Source organism: Chamaea fasciata, unplaced genomic scaffold, assembly GCF_029207755.1.
Source record: "Chamaea fasciata isolate MVZ Bird 193981 ecotype frontalis unplaced genomic scaffold, bChaFas1.0.hap1 SCAF_14, whole genome shotgun sequence".
Classification (NCBI taxonomy): domain Eukaryota; kingdom Metazoa; phylum Chordata; class Aves; order Passeriformes; family Sylviidae; genus Chamaea; species Chamaea fasciata.
The window spans coordinates 2001214-2023479 of record NW_027094099.1 but is presented as its reverse complement, the minus strand read 5'-3'; the positions used below and the strand labels follow the sequence as shown (position 1 = coordinate 2023479).

General features: G+C 56.8%; 2 protein-coding genes across 5 annotated transcripts in view; one reads left to right on the top strand and one right to left on the bottom strand.

Annotated features, from left to right (window-relative positions):
- Nucleotides 1-594: 594 nt before the first annotated feature.
- Nucleotides 595-3083, bottom strand: LOC136296923 (actin, cytoplasmic type 5). Of its 2 annotated transcripts, none has more exons than XM_066196462.1 (2): nt 3001-3083; nt 595-2009 (listed from the first exon to the last, which is right to left on the bottom strand). In XM_066196462.1, the coding sequence occupies exon 2, from the start codon at nt 1993-1995 to the stop codon at nt 865-867; it is 1131 nt and encodes a 376-aa protein (XP_066052559.1). In that variant the 5' UTR covers nt 1996-2009; nt 3001-3083; the 3' UTR covers nt 595-864. The 2 variants fall into 2 exon arrangements, with proteins under 2 accessions (XP_066052559.1, XP_066052558.1); XM_066196461.1 differs by having other exon boundaries at nt 2991-3061.
- A 112-nt stretch (nt 3084-3195) lies between these two features.
- ARID3B (AT-rich interaction domain 3B) overlaps nt 3196-22266 on the top strand; it is a 28748-nt gene continuing 9677 nt past the window's right edge. For 2 of the 3 annotated variants that reach the window (XM_066195999.1, XM_066195997.1), the window contains exons 1-4: nt 3196-3287; nt 5173-5755; nt 11891-11962; nt 12875-12947. In XM_066195999.1, the coding sequence (XP_066052096.1) occupies nt 5219-5755; nt 11891-11962; nt 12875-12947 (682 nt within the window). In that variant the 5' untranslated portion in view covers nt 3196-3287; nt 5173-5218. The remainder of the gene's footprint in view (nt 3288-5172; nt 5756-11890; nt 11963-12874; nt 12948-22266) is intronic. The other variant, XM_066196000.1, reaches the window with a different exon arrangement.

Here is a 22266-nt window from a genome sequence, read left to right as displayed (position 1 = left end):
CTGCCACGACCAGCCAATGGGCGGGCGGCAGAGGGTTTAAAGGGAGGAGCGCGGCGAGGGGCGCGCAGTTCCGCGCTACTCCCCCGCCACGACCGCCTTTAATTAAAGCTACCTCAGTAATTAAGCGGCTGCCAGCCCTCCCCCGTGGGCGAGCAGCTCCAATAGATACCCCGCCAACGCAGGAGGGCCCAGCTGTCCGAAGCTGCCCGCTCTTCAGCACTATCCGCTGCTCCATCTCTTCACCCTCTCCCAAAAAAGGAGAGGCCACTACTCCGGTGACCAAACCCTGTGCCAAGGCGCCAACTTTTTCTGACAAGAAGAGCTGTTTGTGTTCTAAAAAAAGCCAAGTTACCATGAAAGTCCAGTCGGGCTGCAAGAGCCACATTCCAGGCACGCTTTGCTCCCTAACAGCTCTTAAAATGGTCCGAGCAGACCAGGGACCGTGATGGGATTTAAAGAGAAATCAGAAAACAAAAATCCGGGCTAAGCTTTAACTTCAAGCCAGGTTGGAATCCCAAAACCCTTCACCCAGTAATTCTTTGTGGCGAGGGGACAGAGAACCCACCCCTGCAAGAAAGCACGCGGAACCAGCTCTTCTAGTGTTTAAACCCGGGAAGTTTATTTGTTTTCCTACAAAGGAACAAACCTACAGGTGCCAAATCTAACTTTAGTGTCATCCTAACCGTGTAACACAGGGAAAGTGAACAACCCTCTGCCCGCTTCCAAGCCACGAGGAAGAGGAGCAGGAGCCTAACGAGCCATTAAAACTCACACGCTAATTAGTACCTGGAGAAAGGACTGAGAACACGGGCTAAGGGCGGCGGGAGGTGCCAGCGTGGCAGGGCGCTGCCAGCAGCAGCCCCTCTAGAAGCACTTGCGATGGACGATGGAGGGGCCGGACTCGTCGTACTCCTGCTTGCTGATCCACATCTGCTGGAAGGTGGAGAGCGAGGCCAGGATGGAGCCGCCGATCCACACGGAGTACTTGCGCTCGGGCGGGGCGATGATCTTGATCTTCATGGTGCTGGGCGCCAGCGCCGTGATCTCCTTCTGCATGCGGTCGGCGATGCCGGGGTACATGGTGGTGCCCCCCGACAGCACCGTGTTGGCGTACAGGTCCTTGCGGATGTCCACGTCGCACTTCATGATGGAGTTGAAGGTGGTCTCGTGGATGCCGCAGGACTCCATGCCCAGGAAGGAGGGCTGGAAGATGGACTCGGGGCAGCGGAAGCGCTCGTTGCCGATGGTGATGACCTGCCCGTCGGGCAGCTCGTAGCTCTTCTCCAGCGAGGAGGAGGAGGCGGCCGTGGCCATCTCCTGCTCGAAGTCCAGCGCCACGTAGCACAGCTTCTCCTTGATGTCGCGCACGATCTCCCTCTCGGCCGTGGTGGTGAAGCTGTAGCCCCTCTCGGTGAGGATCTTCATGAGGTAGTCGGTGAGGTCGCGGCCGGCCAGGTCCAGGCGCAGGATGGCGTGGGGCAGGGCGTAGCCCTCGTAGATGGGCACCGTGTGGGTGACGCCGTCCCCGGAGTCCATCACGATGCCCGTGGTGCGGCCCGAGGCGTAGAGGGACAGCACGGCCTGGATGGCCACGTACATGGCCGGCGTGTTGAAGGTCTCGAACATGATCTGCGTCATCTTCTCCCTGTTGGCCTTAGGGTTGAGGGGCGCCTCGGTGAGCAGCACCGGGTGCTCCTCGGGCGCCACGCGCAGCTCGTTGTAGAAGGTGTGGTGCCAGATCTTCTCCATGTCGTCCCAGTTGGTGACGATGCCGTGCTCGATGGGGTACTTGAGGGTGAGGATGCCCCTCTTGCTCTGCGCCTCATCGCCCACGTAGCTGTCCTTCTGCCCCATGCCCACCATGACGCCCTGGTGCCGCGGCCGCCCCACGATGGAGGGGAAGACGGCGCGGGGCGCGTCGTCGCCGGCGAAGCCCGCCTTGCACATCCCCGAGCCGTTGTCCACCACCAGGGCAGCGATCTCCTCGTCCGCCATCCCGCCCGGCCTACCTGCGGGCACAGGGACAGCCCGGGGTCACTCCCAGCCCCCGGGGTGGGGGAAATTGGGCCCTGAGGGGGCTGCGGGGCAAGGCAGGGAGGTGAAATACCCATTCGTGCCCTCAAAACACGCAGAGAAATAAACACAGTCCCCAAGAGGTGAAGCACAGGTTTGTGGATGGTGTCTCTGCCAGCAGCAGGGGGTTGGAATGAAAACATCCTTTAAGGTTCTTCCAACCCAAACCACCCTGCGATTCCTACTCCTTCCTTTCCCAGGGATCTGAGGGGACCGGCAGGGACTCCCCACAGCCCCCGGCCCGCCTTTACCACAGAGCTGAGGGAATAAAGTCCTCAGCACAAAGCAGAGCGTGGGACTTGCTGACAGAGCGCACGGACGGGGACCCCAAACCCGCCCAGACACACACGGGAGAAGCGCTGATTTCACCCCAACAGCCGCAGCAGGGCCTCCCAGCCTTCCCCGAAGGCCCAGGTACACACGGGGAAATCCCTAATCCCACCCTCTGAGCCTGAGCAGACACGAGGGGAACCCCTAGCGCTCCCTATGAGGCCAAAGAGGCATGCAGGGAACCCCTAATAGGCCAAACATTCATTGGGGGCCCCTAACCCACCCTAATAGCCCAAATAGACACGGAGGGGTCCTAAGGCTGTCTGAGGGCCTAAACAGACATGAAGGAACCCTAACCCCTTCCCCGAGAGGCAGACCCCTAAATTCCCCCCGCGAACGCCCAAAAAGAAGGAGGGAAGCCTCTACAGCCCCCTGAAAGACCCTTAACCCCACGCTGAAGGGCCAAAGGGACATAGGGAAGGCCCCCAAACCCACCCTCAGAGCCCGAACGGGCAGGACGAGACCCTAACCCCCTCCCCGAGAGACCCCCTAAGCCACGCCTCAAAGCCAAAACAGATACGGAGGGACCCCTAAATCCCGTCCCCGCTGTCGCGCTCGGCGCCGGGGATGCCGCAGACCCCGCTCACCCTGACGCACCCTCTCAGTCCCCGGCGGCGCCTCCTCCGCGACTGCCAGGCCCGCGCCCCGCGCGCGGGTTTTATACCGCCCGGAACCGGAAGTCGGCCGGCGGCGCGCTGGCTGATTGGCCGGCGCTTTCCCTCCCCTCGGCCGTTCCCGGCGGTTCCGGCCGGGCTCGGAAGGGGCGGGCGGGGGGCAGGAAGGGAAGGAGGAAGGAAAGGGACGGGAAGGGGAAAGGAAGGAAGGAGGGGAGGAAGGAGGAGCTGAGGCGGCCGCGCACGGACCGGCGGGACCCGTAACGGGAGGTAACGGGGGAACCCGCCGGGGGGGGCGGGTTGGGCCCCGCGGTGTTGCCGCCTGAGGGGAGGCTCGGAGCGCTCGGGCATTCCCCGTGGGGCGGGTTCATTAATGAACTAATCACCGGCCCCCGCCGCCCTCGGGGCGGCTTTAACTCTCCCCGGTAGTTCCCGCTGGGAAAAGCTCTTCTAGCTGGTTGAAAACCGCAGTTAAAGGGGCTGTGGGCCCAAAGGGCTCGCCGCGGGTGGGGAGACCGGCTCCCTGCCCTGCCTGCGCGGGGAGAGACGCCGAAAGCGAGGGAGGGGCACGAAAAGCCGGGCAGAGGCGCCCAAAGCCGGCAACCATCCCCGCCGAGGGCGTGGGGCGGCTCGGGAAACCCGCGCTGCTCTCGTGGCTTCATCCCCGCTCCGGTTGTCAGCTCAGAAACCGCGATTTAGCTTGAGCGAACCGCCTCCTTCCCACCCCCAAAACTCTCTGCCCGCTCCTCCCGGCAGCGATGTTCCTTCAGGGAGCGTCGGCTGTGCCCGACGCCCGCTTTTCCCGGCCCTTCCTGCCCTGCCCCGCCGCCGTGCCGCATTCCTGGGGCTGCAGCCGCACCTGAGCCGTGTTTGCTCTGCGGCTCCGGCTCCTCCGCCGCCCGGGCTCTGCTCTTTGGGGCCGGGCTGCTGCCTCGGGGAGAGTTCGCCCGGGGAAAAACTCGGCCAGCTGCTGTTTAGGGAGGAGACAGACAGAGACAGAGGGGCAAAAATGAGTTTGGCACGCAGCACTCCCGGCTAGGGATGCTCCGGGATCCTGGAAGTTGTCTTGCGCTCGGAATCCTGCTGCCTGGTAGGTGCCCGGTTATTTTAGAGTAGAATCCTGCCCGTTTCCCACCTCGTTTTCCCAAAACGATCCTTTTTCTTTTTCCCCAAACGATCCCTTTATATTATTTTTTTTTTCTCCCCAAGCGGGGCAGTGGGAGGCGGCAGGAGCTCGGGGCTCCTTTGGAGTTGGCTTTTCCTTTGTTTTCCCCGAGCCGGCCGTGTTTTGGTGCCCCTCAAATGTGTTCGAGCACCTTTTCTCCCCCCCCCGAGGAGGGCGATTCCCGAGGGGGGACACAAAGGCCAGCCCGCGGCCGGGGCGGAGCGGCGCCCTGGCTTTTCCCAGGGTTTATCCCGAGCTCCGCTCCCAGCCGGGGGCTGTTCCGTCGGGCTTTGCTCGAGTGCTGGCTCAGCAGGTCACAAATGGAGAGCTGGGAAAGCTCCCGGGCTCCTCGGGAGGACACGAGCGGGGGGTTTGGGATGCTCCGGGAACCTCCGGGATCTTTGGTGTGCTCCCTAGGGGAAAAAAACAACACCTACATTTATTTATTATTATTATTGAATTGTTTGTTTATTTATTTTTGACAAAGCAGTAGGAGCGAGAGCACAGAAGAATTTAGGGATAGCCTCACAGGACAAATCCCCGCCTGGCACGGGGATATGTTGAGGGGTTTTTTTAAGTATCAATATGGTGCAGCTCCTGCTGGCTGTCTCCTTTTAAGGCAGTATTCCAGGAGCACCGAAGCCCAAAGCTGACCTTCCAACAGCGGTAATTTAGGGAGCGTGGAAGGGCTTGTGCCTGCACAAAGAGGCCTTCGGGGCTGGTGTCTTCGGGGCAGAGCAGAGCCAGCTCCCGGCTCGAAAATACAATTAAACAGTCTGAAAACTGAATGGGAGCCGCAGCCCGAGGCTGTTAAACGCGGAGCTGATTGTTTCACGGTCTCCTGCACAGGAAAGAGCCCCGGCTTTGCGCTCTGTCCATCCCCTTCCTGGGGAAAAAAAAAAAAAAAAAAAAAAAAAAAAAATGAGAGAGAGAGAGAGAGAGATGAAAGCGCCGGGCGCTGTGGCTGAGCCCCGTTTGTCTCCCCGGCAGATCGTGCGCGGCTCCCGCCGGGGCTCCCAGCCATGCGCACGGCGGGATGAAGCTGCAGGCGGTGGTGGAGCAGCTGCAGAAGCAGCAGCAGCAGCAGCAGCAGCAGGCGGCGGCGGCGGCGGCGGCGGTGCCCATGGATTGCCGGGAGCGCCGCCGGGAGCCGCAGGTGCCCTTCCCGCTGCCGCCCTTCCCTGCCCAGCCCCGCGCCGGCCGTGCCCCGCCGCTGTCACCCGCTGTCCCCAACGCCAGAGCCGCCCCCGCGCCCGCCCGGGGCCTGGAGCACGGCGGCAACTCGGAGGACGAGGAGGAGGAGGGGGATGAAGACGAGGATGAAGAGGAGGACGAAGAAGACGGCGCCGAGCCGGAGGACGGCGCCGAGGCGCCCGGCCGGGAAAGCTGCTCTGCTCTCAAGTGTTTGCGCGCTCCCAAAGCTGCCCACGGCAGCCAAAGAGCGGGTTCCGGCCCCGGGGCTGCCCCGCGGGGAGCCCAGCAGGGCAGGGAGGAGCAGGGCAAGGACTCTGCCAAGCATCCTGGAGCCCCGGCGGGCCGGCCCGGCTGGCGCCTGGACGAGCAGCTCAAACAGGTCAGTTCCCTGCTCCCCGAAACCCGCCTTTCCCTTCGCTCCGGGAGTGCTTTGGGAGGCGATGCTTCCCTGCTGTGCTCTCTTCTATCCCACAAGAGCTCGGCTTCGGGGATTTCCAGCTCCCCGAGAGCCTTTGTGGGGTGGGATTTTGGGCCAAGCCTGCTGGTTTATCCGTTTTCCATGCAGGCACCTCACCGGAGTTATTCCTTGTCAGGCCTCTGGGATCCTGGGATTGTAACCTGGGAGTGCTGGCGTGGGCAGGCAGAGCTTGTGCCCTGATGCTGGCAGTCAGAACCACTTTATATTCCGTGTGTAGGAAGGAAGGAAGGAGAAAAGGAAGGAGCCAGCTGGCTGCTGCCTCGTGGGAGGTTAATTCCTCCCCGTAGCCAGTGCCAGGGGCTCGTGGAATTCTCTCCTTTGTTGTGAGTGGGAATTTCAGTGGATCACTGGGGTCTGTCCCTGCGGAGCAGGTGGGTGTTCCCAGTCCCAGCTGCTCAGGGCACGGCCCTGGGGCTGGAAAACACCCAGGGGAAGGAAGCACTTTGCTGCTGCTTTTCCTCCGAGGGGCTGGGCCGAGGAGAGGGAGTTGCTCAAGCTCCCGCAGGGAAATGAGGTGGGTTTGTCAGTCAGGGGCCATTGCCTCGGAATTTACTGGATGGGAGTGGTGAAAACTTCCTCTTTCAGGGCTCTGGGTGGGGAAGAGGAGGCAGGGCACAGGTCTTAAGGGATCTCTTTCTTCAAAAACAAGCTGGGCTTAGTCCGGGGCTGGTTTTGTTCCTCGCCCAGCTGGTGCTTCTCACTCCTGTCAGGAGAACCCTGCAGATCTCACTGGTCCTGAAACCAGCCAGGGCTGGGCTGGGCTTGTGTGGAAGAGGGGAAAAAAGGTGGGATTAACCATCATTCCACGGTTGGCACGACGTGCTTTGGCCTGTTCCTGCACTTTGGAGGTCACAGCTCAGTCTGGGACAGGCCACTTCCAGCCGGGAGCCCCAGGTGCCCAAAGCTTCAGCAGGAAAAGCTCCAATAAAACCACTTCAGATCAGCTGGGAGAGGCAGGAATGAGGGGAAATCCACAGACACCGAGTTCAGGGGTGGGCTATAAAGAAACAGCGGGGCTGTGCTGGAAAACGTGGCAGGAAAAGGGCAGGTCCCCCCCTTTGTGCCAAAGTTTTGTCCCCTGGCACAGCCGCTGGAGGTCTGGATCCATGGTTGGGGTGCAGTGGAGCTGCTGATTCCCACTGCAGAGCTGGGAAATAAAACCAGAGAGCTGCGTGGAGAGCTGTGGGCTGCCCACTTAGTTCCTTGGAATCTTTAACATCCAGGCATGTTTTAAAGGGATGAGCTCTTTCCTTTGCTCTCTTGTCTTTAACGGGCAGAAAATCCGGGATAAAACAGATCCTCCAATTTGTATCCAAAATGATTCCTGGGTTAGTCTTTTCTTTTTTTAGCTTCTTTTACCAGGGCTGTGCCCTGCTCTGAGGGCATTCCGGGGCTGCGGAATGCTCCTGGAAATGGAGGGAAAAGTCACTTCATTCCTTCCTCCTGGAAGCCTTGGAGGAAAGCGTCCCGTGGAATTGTGAGGCTGGGATTGCTCAGGACACGGGGATGGCAGAAATCTGGGAGCCACCAGGAAAGCAAAGCCACTCCTGCCCCATCCCAGGAGATAATTGTAGGAGACGAGGCGGTGGGCAAATGAGCTGAATTTTGGAATTTTAGGGAATTTTGTCAGCACAGGGAGTGGAGGAGCTTATCCAGCAGAAGGAATTGCTTGAGGGGGTCATTCCATTTGCTCCTCCAACCCTCTGGAATGCCCTGAAATCCATCCCAGCCTCTGGAGAAGGGGAAAAGCGAGGGTTTGATTCCAGTGTCGGGTTTAGTCCTCATCCCGTGGGTTGCTTGGGAGAGCTGAGCAGGGAAAACCAGGAGCTTGATGCTGCTTCCCCCTGCCCCACCGAGGCTGGTGCAGCAGCCAGATTAAATCCCAGATTTCCAGGAGCCTTTTCCCATGGAAGAAAGGCTCCATGCCCTTTTCCACGGGAGTGGTGTGTGCCTGGGATTTTGGGGATGTCTCGGGGCGGTCTCCCAGAAACCACCAGGCAGCTCTGGAGAACCCTGACCCAAACCTTCCCAGGGGTCACGCTGTTTATTAAGATAAGTCAGCTTAAAATAATGACTGAGCCCTTTGCTGCGGGCCCTGGGAACGAGGGGCTGGGATTCCAGCACCTGAAATATGTGCCTGGAGTGCAGGGATGGCTGGGGAGAGCCCCTTTCTCCAGGAGGGGGGGGGGGAAAGGGGACATTTCACACCCCGGGTTTTTTGCCCTGTGCCTGTTTCAGGGCTGGGTTTTCCAGGTCCTTTTTGAAAGGGATATTTTATATCTTCCCTTTTGCTCTGCTGTAGGAGGAGATCCCTCATCCTCAGCTGTGGGCACGCACCTGCTCTTTCTCCTGTTTGAATTCTCCCTTTGCCACTTCTCCTGGCTTAGCTTCAGAGGATTCCCCAGCTCCTCACCTGCAGAATTCTTCCGTAGGTGAGGCAGGCTGTGCTGGAGCCCTTCCATAAATCCTCGGAGGATTTATTCAGGTGCCACTCTTATTTATAGGAGCCGTGGCAGCTTGTCTCCCCCGGTGCCAGTTCGCAGGATCTGAGGCTGCAGACAGGAGGTGTGAGGAGCTGGGCTGTGCGGTTCCCTGGCACTCGTGTTTTTCTCGCTCCCGTGGCTCGGGGCTGGCGCTGAGAATCGCTCTTCTCACCCCAAATCAGTCTTGGCACTGGGCTTTTGGCTGATTCCTGCCAGCCTTTGGGAGGGGGGAACAGGAGGCATTCAGAGAGCTCAGCTTTCCCTCAAGGATCAGAGAGCAGGTTCCTGTTTGCTCGTGGGAGCGCATGAAAGGAACTTAATAAAAAAAAAGAAAAAAAGGCAATGAATCGGTTAAACCTCAGCCCTTTCCTCCCTGCCATTCCTGAAATCACTAACATGTTTTCAAGGGCTGCCTTTGAAGCTGCTGAATCGAGCTCTGTTATTAGGAAGGGTTGATTCCCATTCCAGGGGAGCTGCTGTGGGCAGTAATTACCCCTTGGCTCTCCCTGCCTGAGAACTTGCAGCTCGGGGCAGCGGCCCTGATCTTATCAGCGTTTGTACTACAACACTTCTCTTTCTGAGAGCATCTGTTTCACTTCCTAAGGCTTAGCTCTGCCCACAGAAGGAATTTCTGTGGATTCCCTGGTAATCCTGAAATTGCTGCCCCCCCCCCCCTCCGGTCCCTTTTCATTGACTCAACCCACGGGGCAGGGGAGGGGTTTCCTTGGCCCTTCAGCCTCGTCCCCAGGTGGCTATTCCAGCAGATTCCTGCCCTAAATCCTCGGTCCAGAGTGAGGAGGTGCAGAACGAGCCTGAGATCGGTGGCAGAAGTTTTTATTGCTCTGATTTTGTCCTGGAGAGGATGGGGCAGTGTTTGTCACCTCCTTCCTCCCATCTGCTCAGCCTGGGATTGGCAACCAAAATTGCTTTGGACATCTGAGCTTCCCTCTAATCAGATATTCCAGGTGGTTGGGGAGTAATCCCAAAACAGGCCTGGGGAGAATTGCTGCTGGAGCTTTTCTGTGGGGAGGGGGACAGCCAGGGGGGTTTGGTGGCACCGGGGGGGATTTCCTGGCTTCTCCTGCCATCCCTGCAGAGGAGGGACGTTGTTCTGCAGGCAGGAGTGGCAGGGAAGCTGCATCCCCAGCTCCCTGCCTGGGCAGAAGGGAGTTTATTGTGCACCCTGAGCACTCCTGGTGATTTCCCTGCGCTGGAGTTCCCGTTGGGATCACTGCTGCTCTTTGGGGTCTGGGGCAGCAGCCCAGAGGTTGTGGTGGGAATATTCCCTGGGGATCCCAGCTGAGGCCTGGGAAAGGGCCTGTTCCATGGGTAAATCCAGCTTTCCATGGATAAATCCAGCCTTTTTTCCTGCTGCTGAGCTGCCGTTCCGTGCCCCATCCCCACAGCCCTGGGTGAGGAGCCCTCTCCTCGCCCCCCGGCAGTGGGGAACGTCCCTGGAACCCTTCCCAGCTGCAGCAGGAGGAGGTGCTGGAGCTGCCCGGGGCCCCTGAGCTCAGGTCAGGCCAGGTGAGAGCTGTCCCTGCTGGTTTGGTGGCCATATGGGCCAGCCCTGGTGGCTGCAGCTCCCCGTAAGCTCCTTTTCCCAGGAGGTGCTCCCAGGGAGGAGCTGTGGGAATTTATCCTGCTTGTCCTCTGCCATTCCCTTCTAACCACCCCTTTTTTTTTTATTTATTTTCCCTTTTGTGTTCTGTTTAACTTTTCAGGAGTCTTTAAGGCCTTTAAAGAAGTTTTATTCCTGGGAATGATCCCGAGTTCAAACCCACTGGCGGGAGGGAATTGCCTCCTTTAACCCCTCTTCTCCCTCATCCCTGCCCTCAAATGTAGTGGAATAAGCTCCCAGCATGACCAGAATTCCCCCTGGAAGCAAGTCCTGCCCTCTGGATTTATATCCCAATGCCAGCTTGGGAAGGGAGCAGCCAAAGGAAAGGGTCAGAAAGCTGAACCATCACAAATCCCTGAGCCTGGGAAGGTCCCGGGTGGGAAATTCCTGCTGCCTCCTTTCCCTTCCACCGTGCCTGATTCTGGCTGCTCCATAGATTTGATCCCCACGAACAATCAGTGGGCTTTTAGGAGCAGCTGGATGCTTCCACAATTAGCCAAAAACCTGTGGTGTTTAATCTCTGCTGGAGAGAGAAGAGAGGCTCTGGGAGAAAGGATGTTGGGATGGATCCTCCTGTGGGCAAAGCCGGCCTTGGGGAGAGCTGGGAATTGATCCTCTGCACCAAACAGCTGACAGAGCACAAGTGGCAATAATCCCCCATTAAATATCTCTCAGTTGATGGGGCTCAGTGGGTAATTGACTTTCCGGCAGGAATTACTGGCTCAAACCAAATCAGCAGCATTAGGGAGCTCGTTCCGGGCCTCGGCGTCGGGCACGGGGCTGTTCATCTTCCTAACTCAATGTGTGTCTCACAGCCAGGTGACTCAGGGGTTTTGGGTGCTGGAGCACCTCCAGAATTCCCAGGGGATGCTTTTGGGGGTGCTGGGACCTTTTCTCTCCCTGTGTTTGGCAGGGTGGATTTGCCGCACGGATTTGGCTCTTCCTTTCCCAGCACACACTGAGACTGGCACTTTACAAAGTTGGTGTTTTCAGGATGCTTAGATTGATTCCAGGGTCATCCTGGCCTTCCATGCCGCTGGAGGTGCTGGTTTGAGTGCTGGAGCACCTCCAGCATTCCCAGGGGGTGCTTTTGGGGTGCTGGGACCTTTTCTGTCCATGTGCTTGGCAGGGTGGATTTGGCTTTTCCTTTTCCCAGCACGTGCTGGACTGAGACATTACAGAGTTGGTGTTTTCAGGATGCTTGGGTTGATTCCAGCGTCATCCTGGCCTTCCATGCAGCTGGTTTGAGTGCTGGAGCACTTCCAGAATTCCCAGGGGGAGCTTCTGAGGGTGCTGGGACCTTTTCTCTCCCTGTGTTTGGCGGCGTAGATTTGCCGCACGGATTTGGCTCTTCCTTTCCCAGCACACACTGGGACTGGCACTTTACGAAGTTGGTGTTTTCAGGATGCTTAGATTGATTCCAGGGTCATCCTGGCCTTCCATGCAGCTGGAGGTGCTGGTTTCCAGCCCTTGGAGACCATTCCAGGATGGTGATTTCCCAAGTGGAATAGGGCCTAACCAGATTAAATCCTTTTAACGAGCTTTAACCCAGCAAAGCCGAGCTTTCCATTTCTCCGGGGAAAATCCACATCCTCCCAGGAGTCAGGGTACCTAGGCTGGCAAGCAGCTTTCCAGAGGGATTATTCCCATCCTTCTGGTCCTGGTTTTCCAGGGAGGAATGGCAGGGCTCTTCCAGGTGTGTCACCTGGAGGACAGGAAGGAATCCCACTGGGATATGTGCCCTTGGAAAAAAAGATGGACACAGAGAGAAAAAGCAGCACCTCTGCTGTAGGTGCTGGATCTCATTCCAGCAGAGCCACAGAGAAGCTGGCACCCTGCTCTTCGGGAAGGGGAGGGAACGTGGCTGGGAGGTGAAATTCCACTTCCTTTCCCTGGTGATCCTTCCCTCCTTTGGTGTTTTTCCCTCCCCAGAACGGCGGCGTGAGCTGGAGCGACGAAGGCGACGGGTGCCGGGGAAGGGAAATCTCCCGAGACTTTGCCAAGGTCTGTCCGGGCAGGGGGCTGCTTTGGGAGGGGGGAAATTGGGGGAATTCTTCCCCTGATCCGTGGCAGAGCCCTCCCTGGAGGGAATTTGTGGGAATACAGCTTTGTCCTGCAATTCAGGGGCTGGTTTGGTGCCTTGCGCTGGGATGTAGTTTGGATTAACAACCGGATTTTGGACATTTAAAAACTTTAGCCCAGTTTTTCTCCAGGCGGGAGAAGAACATTTTCCCTCTGGAAAACTGCTCGTGGATTTGAGTGTGTCACAGCAGCTGGAGGAGCTCTGCTCTTCCCAGAGCTTCCCAGGAATTCAGCCCCAAAAGTTCTTTTTGGATACACTCCCCAGGGAACTTCGTTTTAATGATTTCAGGCCTTGTGGTAAAAATTCTTCCCGCAGCAGATGGATCCTGCGCTGGGTTCTGGCATTTCTGGCGGCTTTTGGTTTATCTGGAGGCACTGCCTGGCTCACGGGGAAGCTCTGTCCTTTCACCTCCCCCTTCTGGGGCTGTGGCACTTAGGTGACAATCCCTGGATGGAGGGAGTTTGACCCCTCAGGTGCCACAGAGGTGCCACTGCTCTGTCCCCAAGCACTGTCACCTCCCTCCTGGTCGTGTCCCTGTCCATCCCTTTGCTTCCAGCTGGCTTCCAGCACTGCTCTGTCCCGTTGGCTGAGGTGAGGGGTGGGTTTGATCACCCTGGAGCTCTTTTCCAGCTCTGGGAATTCCATTCTCTTTAGGATGCCAGGCTTTGTGTCAGACTGTCACTGTCACAGCCGTGGCCACCACATCCCTCAGGAGCCTCTCCCTGCGTCCCCTCTCTGCCTGTGCTTTCCTTTCACCCTGGAGGAGAAGAAAACTCCTTTGTTTTGTGTCTCCCTGTGAACTGTGCCCTCATTTTGCCTTGTTCCCCTCCCAGCTGTACGAACTGGACAGCGATCCCGAGCGGAAGGAATTCCTGGATGACCTCTTCATCTTCATGCAGAAGAGGGGTGAGTGGCATTGGCTTGAATTCCATGAGTGAAGCAGGGCAGGAAAGGGAAATTCTTCCCTCCTGAGCAGTTTGCAGGGCTCCTGTGGGAGGTGAGGAGAGCAGCAGGGAAGATCTGCCCCTGTAACTTAAATTTCTTCACCCTCCGATTCAGTGCTGGTGTTGTCCGTGCCCTGGAGATCCCAGGAACCTTTTCCTGGGCGTTCCCAGCGTGTCAGTTGTCCGAATCCAGTTCTCAGGGCAGGCTGTTGATGACGAAAATGCGTTGAAATGCGATGTTGGATGAAATAAACACCTCAGAACATTTGGGGTGCCCCCCTTGTCCCTCCAAGGGTGCCAGTTTGGAACTCTGCCCCTTCAGATCCAAGCCTCCAGGAGGCTGATCCATCCAAACCGGCCATTTTCCACGTGGGTTTTCCCTCTTCAGCAGTTGCGGGTTGTTAAATTCGAGCTGAGAGCTCAAAGAATTGGGTTGGTTTGGGGTTTTTTTGGCTGGAATTTTTGGTTTTGGAGCGGAGAGGCAGAGGCAGGACGAATTCCTTGCCTTGCAAACCTCGAAGTGAGCTCACCTGCGGGGACTGGCAGCAGCGGACACCTCCAGGTGCCTGCCGAGAAAATCTGCTCCCTGCTCCAGCGTCTCCTTCCTCTCCCCTGTTAATTATTGATAATTAACGCTCGCGGGGCTGGGGCTGAGTGATCAGCCGCTGGAGGAGTGCGGCTTTTCACCAGCTGGGCTCTTGTTTGCCCTTCTTTTCCTGCCTGGTGGTGCATCCGTGGGGGAGAGGAGCTCAGAGGGGCTGGGAAGGTTTGGATTTACGGAATTTAGCACGCCCAGGTTCTTCAGGCTGAGGGGAAAACTGGGAAGACTGGGCAGTGTGTGTTGAGCTGTTGGAGGTGGCTTCTCCTCCATCCTTAACCCAAACTGCCGTGCCATCCTGCAGAGGGAATATTTTCACTTGTCGTGGGGGTTTTTTATCCGCTGTGCGCCTGTTTGTCCCGTTCCTGCTCTTCCCGGGGTTTGGGGTGGCAAGGAGTGGGTGGAAATCCCACTGTGGGGTTTTTTGGGAGCTGCTCAGCCTATCCTGGGATAACCATAAGGATTCAGGCTCTGCTGCTTACCATGTGCTGACAAACATCCCAGGCTGCAGAGCTGCCTTGTTCCCAAAAAAAACCCCAAATCTGGCTCCTCTTCTGAGAGCAAAGTGTTTCTATCATCCCAATCCAGGGCTGAAGGGCTGCTGTGTTCCCAAAAAACCCCAAATCCAGCTCATCTCGTGAGAGCAAAGTGTTTTTATCATCCCAATCCCAGGCTGCAGAGTTCCTGTGTTCCCAAAAAACCCCGAATCTTGGTCCTTGCTCCCAAGGGCAAAGTGTTTCTGTTATCCCAATGCCAGGCTGCAGAGCTTCCTTGTTCCCAAAAAACCGCAAACCCTGCTCCTCTCCTGAGAGCAAAATATTTCTATCATCCCAATCCAGGGCTGAAGGGCTGCTGTGTTCCCAAAAAACCCCGAATCTAGCTCTCCTGAAAGCAAAGTGTTTTTGGCATCCCAATCCAGGGCTGCAGAGTTCTGTTGTTCCCAAAAAAACCCCAAATCCGGCTCTCCGGAGAGAAAAGCATTTCTAACATCCCAATGCCAGGCTTTAGAGCTGCTGTGTTCCCAAAAAAAAACCCCAAATCCAGCTCCTTGCTCCTGCCAGCAATTTTTTTTTCTTGGCTGGGACACGTGAAGAGCTGCTCGATTTGCGCCTGGTGTCCGAGGGGCTGGGGAGCAGCTCTGCCCATAAAACCCCCCTGCCGTAAAAACCGGGATTTGCTGCCATCCTGAGGGATCCCAAACTGCCCCGAGCCCGGCCCGGCGGGGAAGATAAACGGGAGATTTCCCTGGATGAAAGGTTTGGGAATGCCCCTGGGAACGGGCAGGCGTGAAACGGCTCTAACACAGATCAAATGTGCGCGGCTGTCCCCGGCAGCCACAGCTGGGAGTGATAAAACGGCCCTGGAGCAGCAAAAACCACGGAAGGGGACAGGACAGGGAGCCTGGGATTGTCCTTTGGGGGGTTTTATTCTTGGGGTGTGCTGGGGGAGAGCAGGACACGTGTCCCTGCTGCCCCTTCCTCTCCTTCCTGGGGTCTGGTGGCATGTGGACCCTCCAGGGTTGGCATTAGCCCAGGTTGTCCCAGCCCTGGAAGTGCCCAAGGGACAGCTGGAGCAGCCTGGGATGGTGGAAGGTGGCCCTGTCTCAGGAACTGGATGGTCCTTCAGGGTTCTTTCCAAACCATTCCATGGTCCTTCAGCTCCTTTCCAACCCATTCCATGGTCCTTCAGCTCCTTTCCAGCCCATTCCATGGTCCTCCAGCTCCTTTCCAGCCCATTCCATGGTCCTTCAGGGTTCTTTCCAAACCATTCCATGGTCTTTCAGCTCCTTTCCAACCCATTCCATGGTCCTTCAGGGTTCTTTCCAAACCATTCCATGGTCTTTCAGCTCCTTTCCAGCCCATTCCATGGTCCTTCAGGGTTCTTTCCAAACCATTCCATGGTCCTTCAGCTCCTTTCCAGCCCATTCCATGGTTCTTCAGGGTTCTTTCCAGCCCATTCCATGGTCCTTCAGCTCCTTTCCAGCCCATTCCATGGTCCTTCAGCTCCTTTCCAGCCCATTCCATGGTCCTTCAAGGTTCTTTCCAACCCATTCCATGGTCCTTCAGCTCCTTTCTAACCCATTCCATGGTGTGTTTTGAAGTTCCTGCTGCACGAGGAGCTGCTTTGTGGGCAGTTTTGAGGGGATGGAATGAGGATTCCCTGGATTTGTTCCCCCTGTCTGGCAGGAGCTTTCCAGGTTTTCTCCTTGGATCCCCTGGAGCTCTTTCTGCCTCTGGATTAACCAGTATTCTCCCGATGGGATGTCAGTGGCATAAATTTCATCCTCTGCTGTGCTCATTTCATGGGGTAAATTTGGTCCCGTGCCGCCTTGAACAGCTCTGCAGTGGCACTTCCCCCTGGAGCACGGCAGAGGGATCCCAAAGAACCAGGAGAGGCTTTTTCCCTCTCAAACCCTTGGGATTGTGTCCCCCTGGGCACCTGTTCCGACCCAGAGCAGTTTTCCTTTAGGATTTTCCTATAAAACGCTTGAAATAACCTTTTTTTTTTTTTTTTCCCTAATTTGTCAAGGGAGCCGCCATCCTGGTTTACATTCCTGCTTTCTAGAAGGGCTGGAGCCTTTCAGGACAGGGAATCCACCATTCCTTGGGTTTAAACTCCTGGAATTGGTGGTAGGGTGGGAGCAGGCACAAAGCCAAGCCCGTGGGATCTCCAGTGTGAATCCAGCTCCTTTGGGAGAGCAGCATCCCAAAATCTCCTCCTTGCCCATCCACCTGAGGCACCAGGTGCCAAAAGCCTCCAGCAAATCCATCAGTTGGGATTTTAGGGTAGTCGACCTGCAAATCCCAGTTATTTAGGGGAAGTTATCCGGCAGCTCCTTCCCACACAAGCCAAACGTTCTCCCCCTTGATTTTATAAAACAAAGCATTCCTTGCGGGCAGACAGGAGAATTTTTTTCTCTCCAATTTGGAAAAAGCCTGGAACCTTCCCTTTGGAAATATCTTTTTTAAAAAAAATACCATTTCTGGGAAAGTAAACATTAGAGTTCAAATAATTAATTATCCCATTAAGCAGCTGGAAATAATGGTTTAGAGGGAATATTGTTTTAGCTCCAAAGAAAAATCATACTGGAAATAATTAATGGGGAAACAGAGCGAGGAGTTTGCCTGGTCCTGGCTTAGAGGAGCTTTGGTTTGGTTTAGTTGGGGTGACGGGTGTTTGGGATCCCTGTTCAGAGCAGGATCAGGGATTGCAGCTCTCCATGGGATCCAGGGCAGGATTCGGGACTGCAGCTCTCCATGGGATCCCCATTCCGGGGATTGCAGCTCTCCGTGGGAATCCCATTCCAGGGATTGCCGCTCTCCATGGGATCCAGGGCAGGATCAGGGATTGCAGCTCTCTATGTGATCCCCATCCCAGGGATTGCAGCTCTCCATGGGATCCCTGTTCCAGGGATTGCCGCTCTCCATGGGATCCCCATTCCAGGGATTGCCGCTCTCCATGGGATCCCCATTCCAGGGATTGCCGCTCTCCATGGGATCCCCATTCCGGGGATTGCAGCTCTCCATGGGATCCAGGGCAGGATCAGGGATTGCAGCTCTCCATGTGATCCCCATCCCAGGGATTGCAGCTCTCCGTGGGAATCCCATTCCAGGGATTGCAGCTCTCCATGGGATCCCCATTCCCAGGATTGCCGCTCTCCATGGGATCCCCATCCCAGGGATTGCAGCTCTCCATGGGATCCCCATTCCAGGGATTGCAGCTCTCCATGGGATCCCCGTTCCAGGGATTGCAGCTCTCCATGGGATCCCCATTCCCGGGATTGCCGCTCTCCATGGGATCCCCATTCCAGGGATTGCGGCTCTCCATGGGATCCCCATTCCCGGGATTGCCGCTCTCCATGGGATCCCCATCCCAGGGATTGCAGCTCTCCATGGGATCCCCATTCCCGGGTTTGCCGCTCTCCATGGGATCCTCATTCCAGGGATTGTGGCTCTCCATGGGATCCCCATTCCAGGGATTGCAGCTCTCCATGGGATCCCCATTCCCGGGATTGCCGCTCTCCATGGGATTTTCATCCCAACTCTGGAGAACCAAGCCCCATGGAACGCCGGCTGAAGCCCTGATCCAGCCGGGATTTGTCCTTGGAGAGGGATTTGGGCAGGCCGGGCGCTGAGGCAGCGCGGGGGTCGAGCCGTTTTGCTGCTGTACAATGAATTTTCCCTCTGTTCCGCTGGGAATTCACACCCCCCGGGGAATTACTGCGCCTCCCTCCCAAGAAACACGAAATTCTGTTCTTCCTGAGATTTGGCTCAATTTTATTTGAAAGCACGGTGGACTTCCCCAGTTTCCTGGGGAAAAGCTGTTCCTCCTGGCTGCCTGATGGAGCATCTCCCCTGAACATATTTGGAGTGGGAAGAGCAGCTTTTTCTTTACCTGCTACCCAGGTTGCAGCTTTAAAATGTCTTTCCCGTGCCTATTTTTCACTCCCAGCGGGATTTCAACGTGGCTCTGCTGAGCAAACGCTGGGGATTCTCACCTCCTTTGTTCCCTGGCTGTAAAGTGGACGCTCCGGCAGGGAAATGGGATAGCGGAGGTGGGAGGGCAGAGGGCTGGGTGTGATGAAGTGCTCTTTGTGGAGGACCAGTGGTGGCTCAGGCTGCTGGAGATCCCTGGGTGGCAGGGAATCTCCAGCAGGGAGGCCAAATAAACGCCTGGAATTGCCTCAAATTGGGCTCAGAGCCGCCTTTGGAGCGGTTGCCCTCGGTCTGCATCTCCGAGTTGAGGTTTGACTCCCACATTTGGCTGAGGAGAGGCTGGAGGAGAGGAGGACGAAGCCCCGGGGTGGTGTTGGATGGGAGGGAGGGAGGGGATGCTCTGAGTTAATCCAAACCAGCCAAACCCCAGGAGCTGCTTTCCCAGGTGGAAACCCAACCGTTCCAGGCTTTCCTGGGGCTCACACCTCCCTCAGCCCCTTCAGGAGCTCCAAATCCAGCAGATTGTCCTGGAATGGGACACAGGGGACACCGAGGGCTCTCCAGTCCAGCAGATTGTCCCAGCGTGGGACACAGGGGACACTGAGGGCTCTCCAATCCAGCAGATTGTCCCAGTGTGGGACACAGGGGACACTGAGGGCTCTCCAGTCCAGCAGATTGTCCCAGTGTGGGACACAGGGGACACTGAGGGCTCTCCAGTCCAGCAGATTGTCCCAACGTGGGACACAGGGGACACTGAGGGCTCTCCAATCCAGCAGATTGTCCTGGAATGGGACACAGGGGACACTGAGGGCTCTCCAGTCCAGCAGATTGTCCTGGAATGGGACACAGGGGACACTGAGGGCTCTCCAGTCCAGCAGATTGTCCTGGAATGGGACACAGGGGACACTGAGGGCTCTCCAGTCCAGCAGATTGTCCTGGAATGGGACACAGGGGACACTGAGGGCTCTCCAGTCCAGCAGATTGTCCTGGAATGGGACACAGGGGACACTGAGGGCTCTCCAGTCCAGCAGATTGTCCCAACGTGGGACACAGGGGACACTGAGGGCTCTCCAATCCAGCAGATTGTCCTGGAATGGGACACAGGGGACACTGAGGGCTCTCCAATCCAGCAGATTGTCCTGGAATGGGACACAGGGGACACTGAGGGCTCTCCAGTCCAGCAGATTGTCCCAACATGGGACACAGGGGACACTGAGGGCTCTCCAGTCCAGCAGATTGTCCTGGAATGGGACACAGGGGACACTGAGGGCTCTCCAGTCCAGCAGATTGTCCCAACATGGGACACAGGGGACACTGAGGGCTCTCCAGTCCAGCAGATTGTCCCAGCGTGGGACACAGGGGACACTGAGGGCTCTCCAATCCAGCAGATTGTCCTGGAATGGGACACAGGGGACACTGAGGGCTCTCCAATCCAGCAGATTGTCCCAGCGTGGGACACAGGGGACTCTCTGGGTGAGCCCCCGAGGCTCCCGATGCGTCTGCCTGGAACACAGGGGGCTTTGGGAGGGGAGACGTTCCCTCCGAGGCCAGGGGTGGTTATGGCTGCAGTCAGCCTTCCTCCAGGGAAAGCCTTTATTCCAGAAATCTGGACTGTGCGTTGCCTTTCTCCTCAAAAAACCGGGAGCCTGAGGGCCATGGGGTGACTCTGTTTTCCTGTTTTTATCAGCTCTGCACCTTCCCTTTCCCAGGCTGGGAGCAGACTCCCCGTGGCCCCTCTTTGGCTGGGCTGAGCCAAGTCAAGGTGCTGCTAAAAAGCAGGAGAAGTTGTTTTCCGAGGAATCTGGGAGAGGAGGATCTTCCCCTGCCTCCCGGAGCGGGGCAGGGAGGCTTTGGAAGTACAGTAAAACGAGTTTGCCATCAAAAGGCAACAAGTCTTGTGCCTTGCCCCCGGCTGCTGACCTTTCCCTCTGGAATTCTGGCCCCTGACCCCGGGATCATTAATCCTAGCGCTGCCAGATGACAGTAATCCATCATGGCCCCTGACAGGATCCGCCGGGCTCTCGGTTTTCAGCCTTTCCTGTCCCAACGCTGGAGGTTTCCCATCAAAACCCGCCTTCATCGCCTTCCCCGGCCACGGCTGGGGGAGGAGAGGTCACCTCATCCCTCTGGAAAACACCAAAATCCCGGGAATTCACCGGGGCCCGGCCCCCGCCTCGCTCCCTGCTGGATGCTCTGGGGCAGCACGTGGGAAATGGAATTATTCCGGCTCCCGGGAGCAGTTCTGGCCCTGCTGGAAAGTTTCTCAGCTGTCCAAAGAAATTTTATTCGGGGGTAGGGGGGGAGAAGCAAACTCGAGTGGATAAATTTATCTCAGCGGATAAATTTGTCTTCTCTGCGTAAACACGTGGCCGGGTTCGTAAACGCGCGTTTCTCTGTAAATCCCCGTTTAGCTGAGTTGGTAAGTGCGTGTTTCTGTCTGCATCTCGATTTAACTGAGCTCATAAACGCAATTCCAGGGCACTTTGGTCCCGTTTAAAAGCCGAGCTGAGGGAGGTCAGACCCCCATCGCTGCTCCAGCTGGGAGCAGCTCCCGGGAAATGCTCCAGCCTTCACTCCCCACTGCTGCAGGTGATGTTTGTGCCTCTCTCAGCAGTAGCTGGATTGAGAATTTGTGCCTTTTCCCAGCTGCTGAGCTGGGGAAACCTGGAGAAGGGCACGGGTGTGTCTGGGGGGGAACGCAGGGTGTTAAAAAGCGGGCGTTTGTTAATAGTTTCTGGGGGGGCAGCTGGGTTGCTGAGAGCTTTATCCGTGGCTCTTCCCTTTCGCTCTCCATCTGGATCAAAGTCCCCGCTGGACAAGTTAATGCTATTCCCCAAATTGGATTGGGGAAACTCGTGTGGCTTTAGTTATGGAGGGAGAGGGGCTCCATCCTCCCCCAGCCCTCACTGATTAATGAAGGAAAGGGGGATTTGGGGGTGTCCTGGGGGCTTTGGAAGGAAATATTTCCCTGTTTTCCCTGCGGGTGTGATTCAGGTGATGAGTGACGGCTCGAGGTAACTTGATCATTCCCTGATTCCCTGTGCTCCGTGGATCCCTGTTCCCAACACCTCGAGACAAAATGGAGGCTGGGCAAAAAAAAAAGAGAAAAAAAAACCGGAGCAAATCGAGGATATTTCAAGCCACGGGGAGTTTGGAGGGTTTGGATTTCCCTCCGTGCTCCCTGAGGGGGATGCGTGCCCCTGAAATGTGGGAAGGGGCTGCTCCGCCTGGGGAAGAGGATTGATAGAAATCGATACAAACCTGATCAAACTGCTCCTGAACGCTTTGAACCTGTGGGGTTTCCAGCCCTTTGGAGCTGCAAAAACGAGCTGCTTTATCCGGCATCTCGTTAACCTGTGGGAATTGGCACCACGAGCTAATAATGCCTAACAGGCTTCCCAAAGAAAAGACGGGGAGAAAATAAATAAATAAAAAAATAAAAAAATCCCCCTTGGATGTCTGAGGACATCTGCAGGGCCGGGCTCCTTTCATGGCACAGAATAAACCCGTTTATAAGGGCCATAAATGGGGGGTTCTGGGGCTGCCAGCAGTGGCACCAGCCTCCCCCGGGGACTGGGGATTCCGCAATTGTCCCCTGCCCCCCTCCCAAGCCTTCCTGCCAGGCTGGGGCTGCCCATTGTGGGGACAGGATGCGGCCCTTTGATCCGGGGCAGAGTTTCCCAGGCCAAATAAAAGCTCTGCCACTTCGGCTTTTTTTATTCCTTCTTCCTCTCCTTGCCCGAACCTCCTTAGTTTGGGCGTTAGCACTTTTAGGAGCTGCCAAGGGGGCACTGAGAGGTTAAAAATCAGCTTTTGCTCTGTGTTAACCCGAAAGGCGACAAAAAGAGCGGGAAGGCTGGAGCAGGACCTGGCTTTGGGATGCTCAGAGCTGCCGTGGCCTCGTCAGGGGATTGTTCAGGGAAAAGGAGTGGGAGGCTGGAAGCTCTGTGGAAGGAGCAGCCTTTATTTACCTCCCCAGGTTGTGTCTCCGTGGGGGCAGAGATGTTCTCCGGCACTGATTCCCTTGGTTCTGCTCTTCCCAGGCAAACATCCTGGGGGATGAGGGAACGCAGCCGGGCTTTTTTATCCGAGGATTTGAACCCTGAGCTCGTAAAACTGATTCCTTTGTGCCTCGCCTTCAATAGTCCCAACTTCCCCTCTTTCTGTTCCAGGAGCTGTGGGTTTTTATTGGTCTGGTAATTCCCTTTGCCCACAGGAAAGGATTTTCCCTGCCCTGTGGCTGCTCT

Coding starts and splice junctions, on each gene's coding strand:
- LOC136296923 (XM_066196462.1), bottom strand. CDS start 1,995: ATGGCGGACGAGGAGATCGCTGCCCTGGTGGTGGACAACGGCTCGGGG.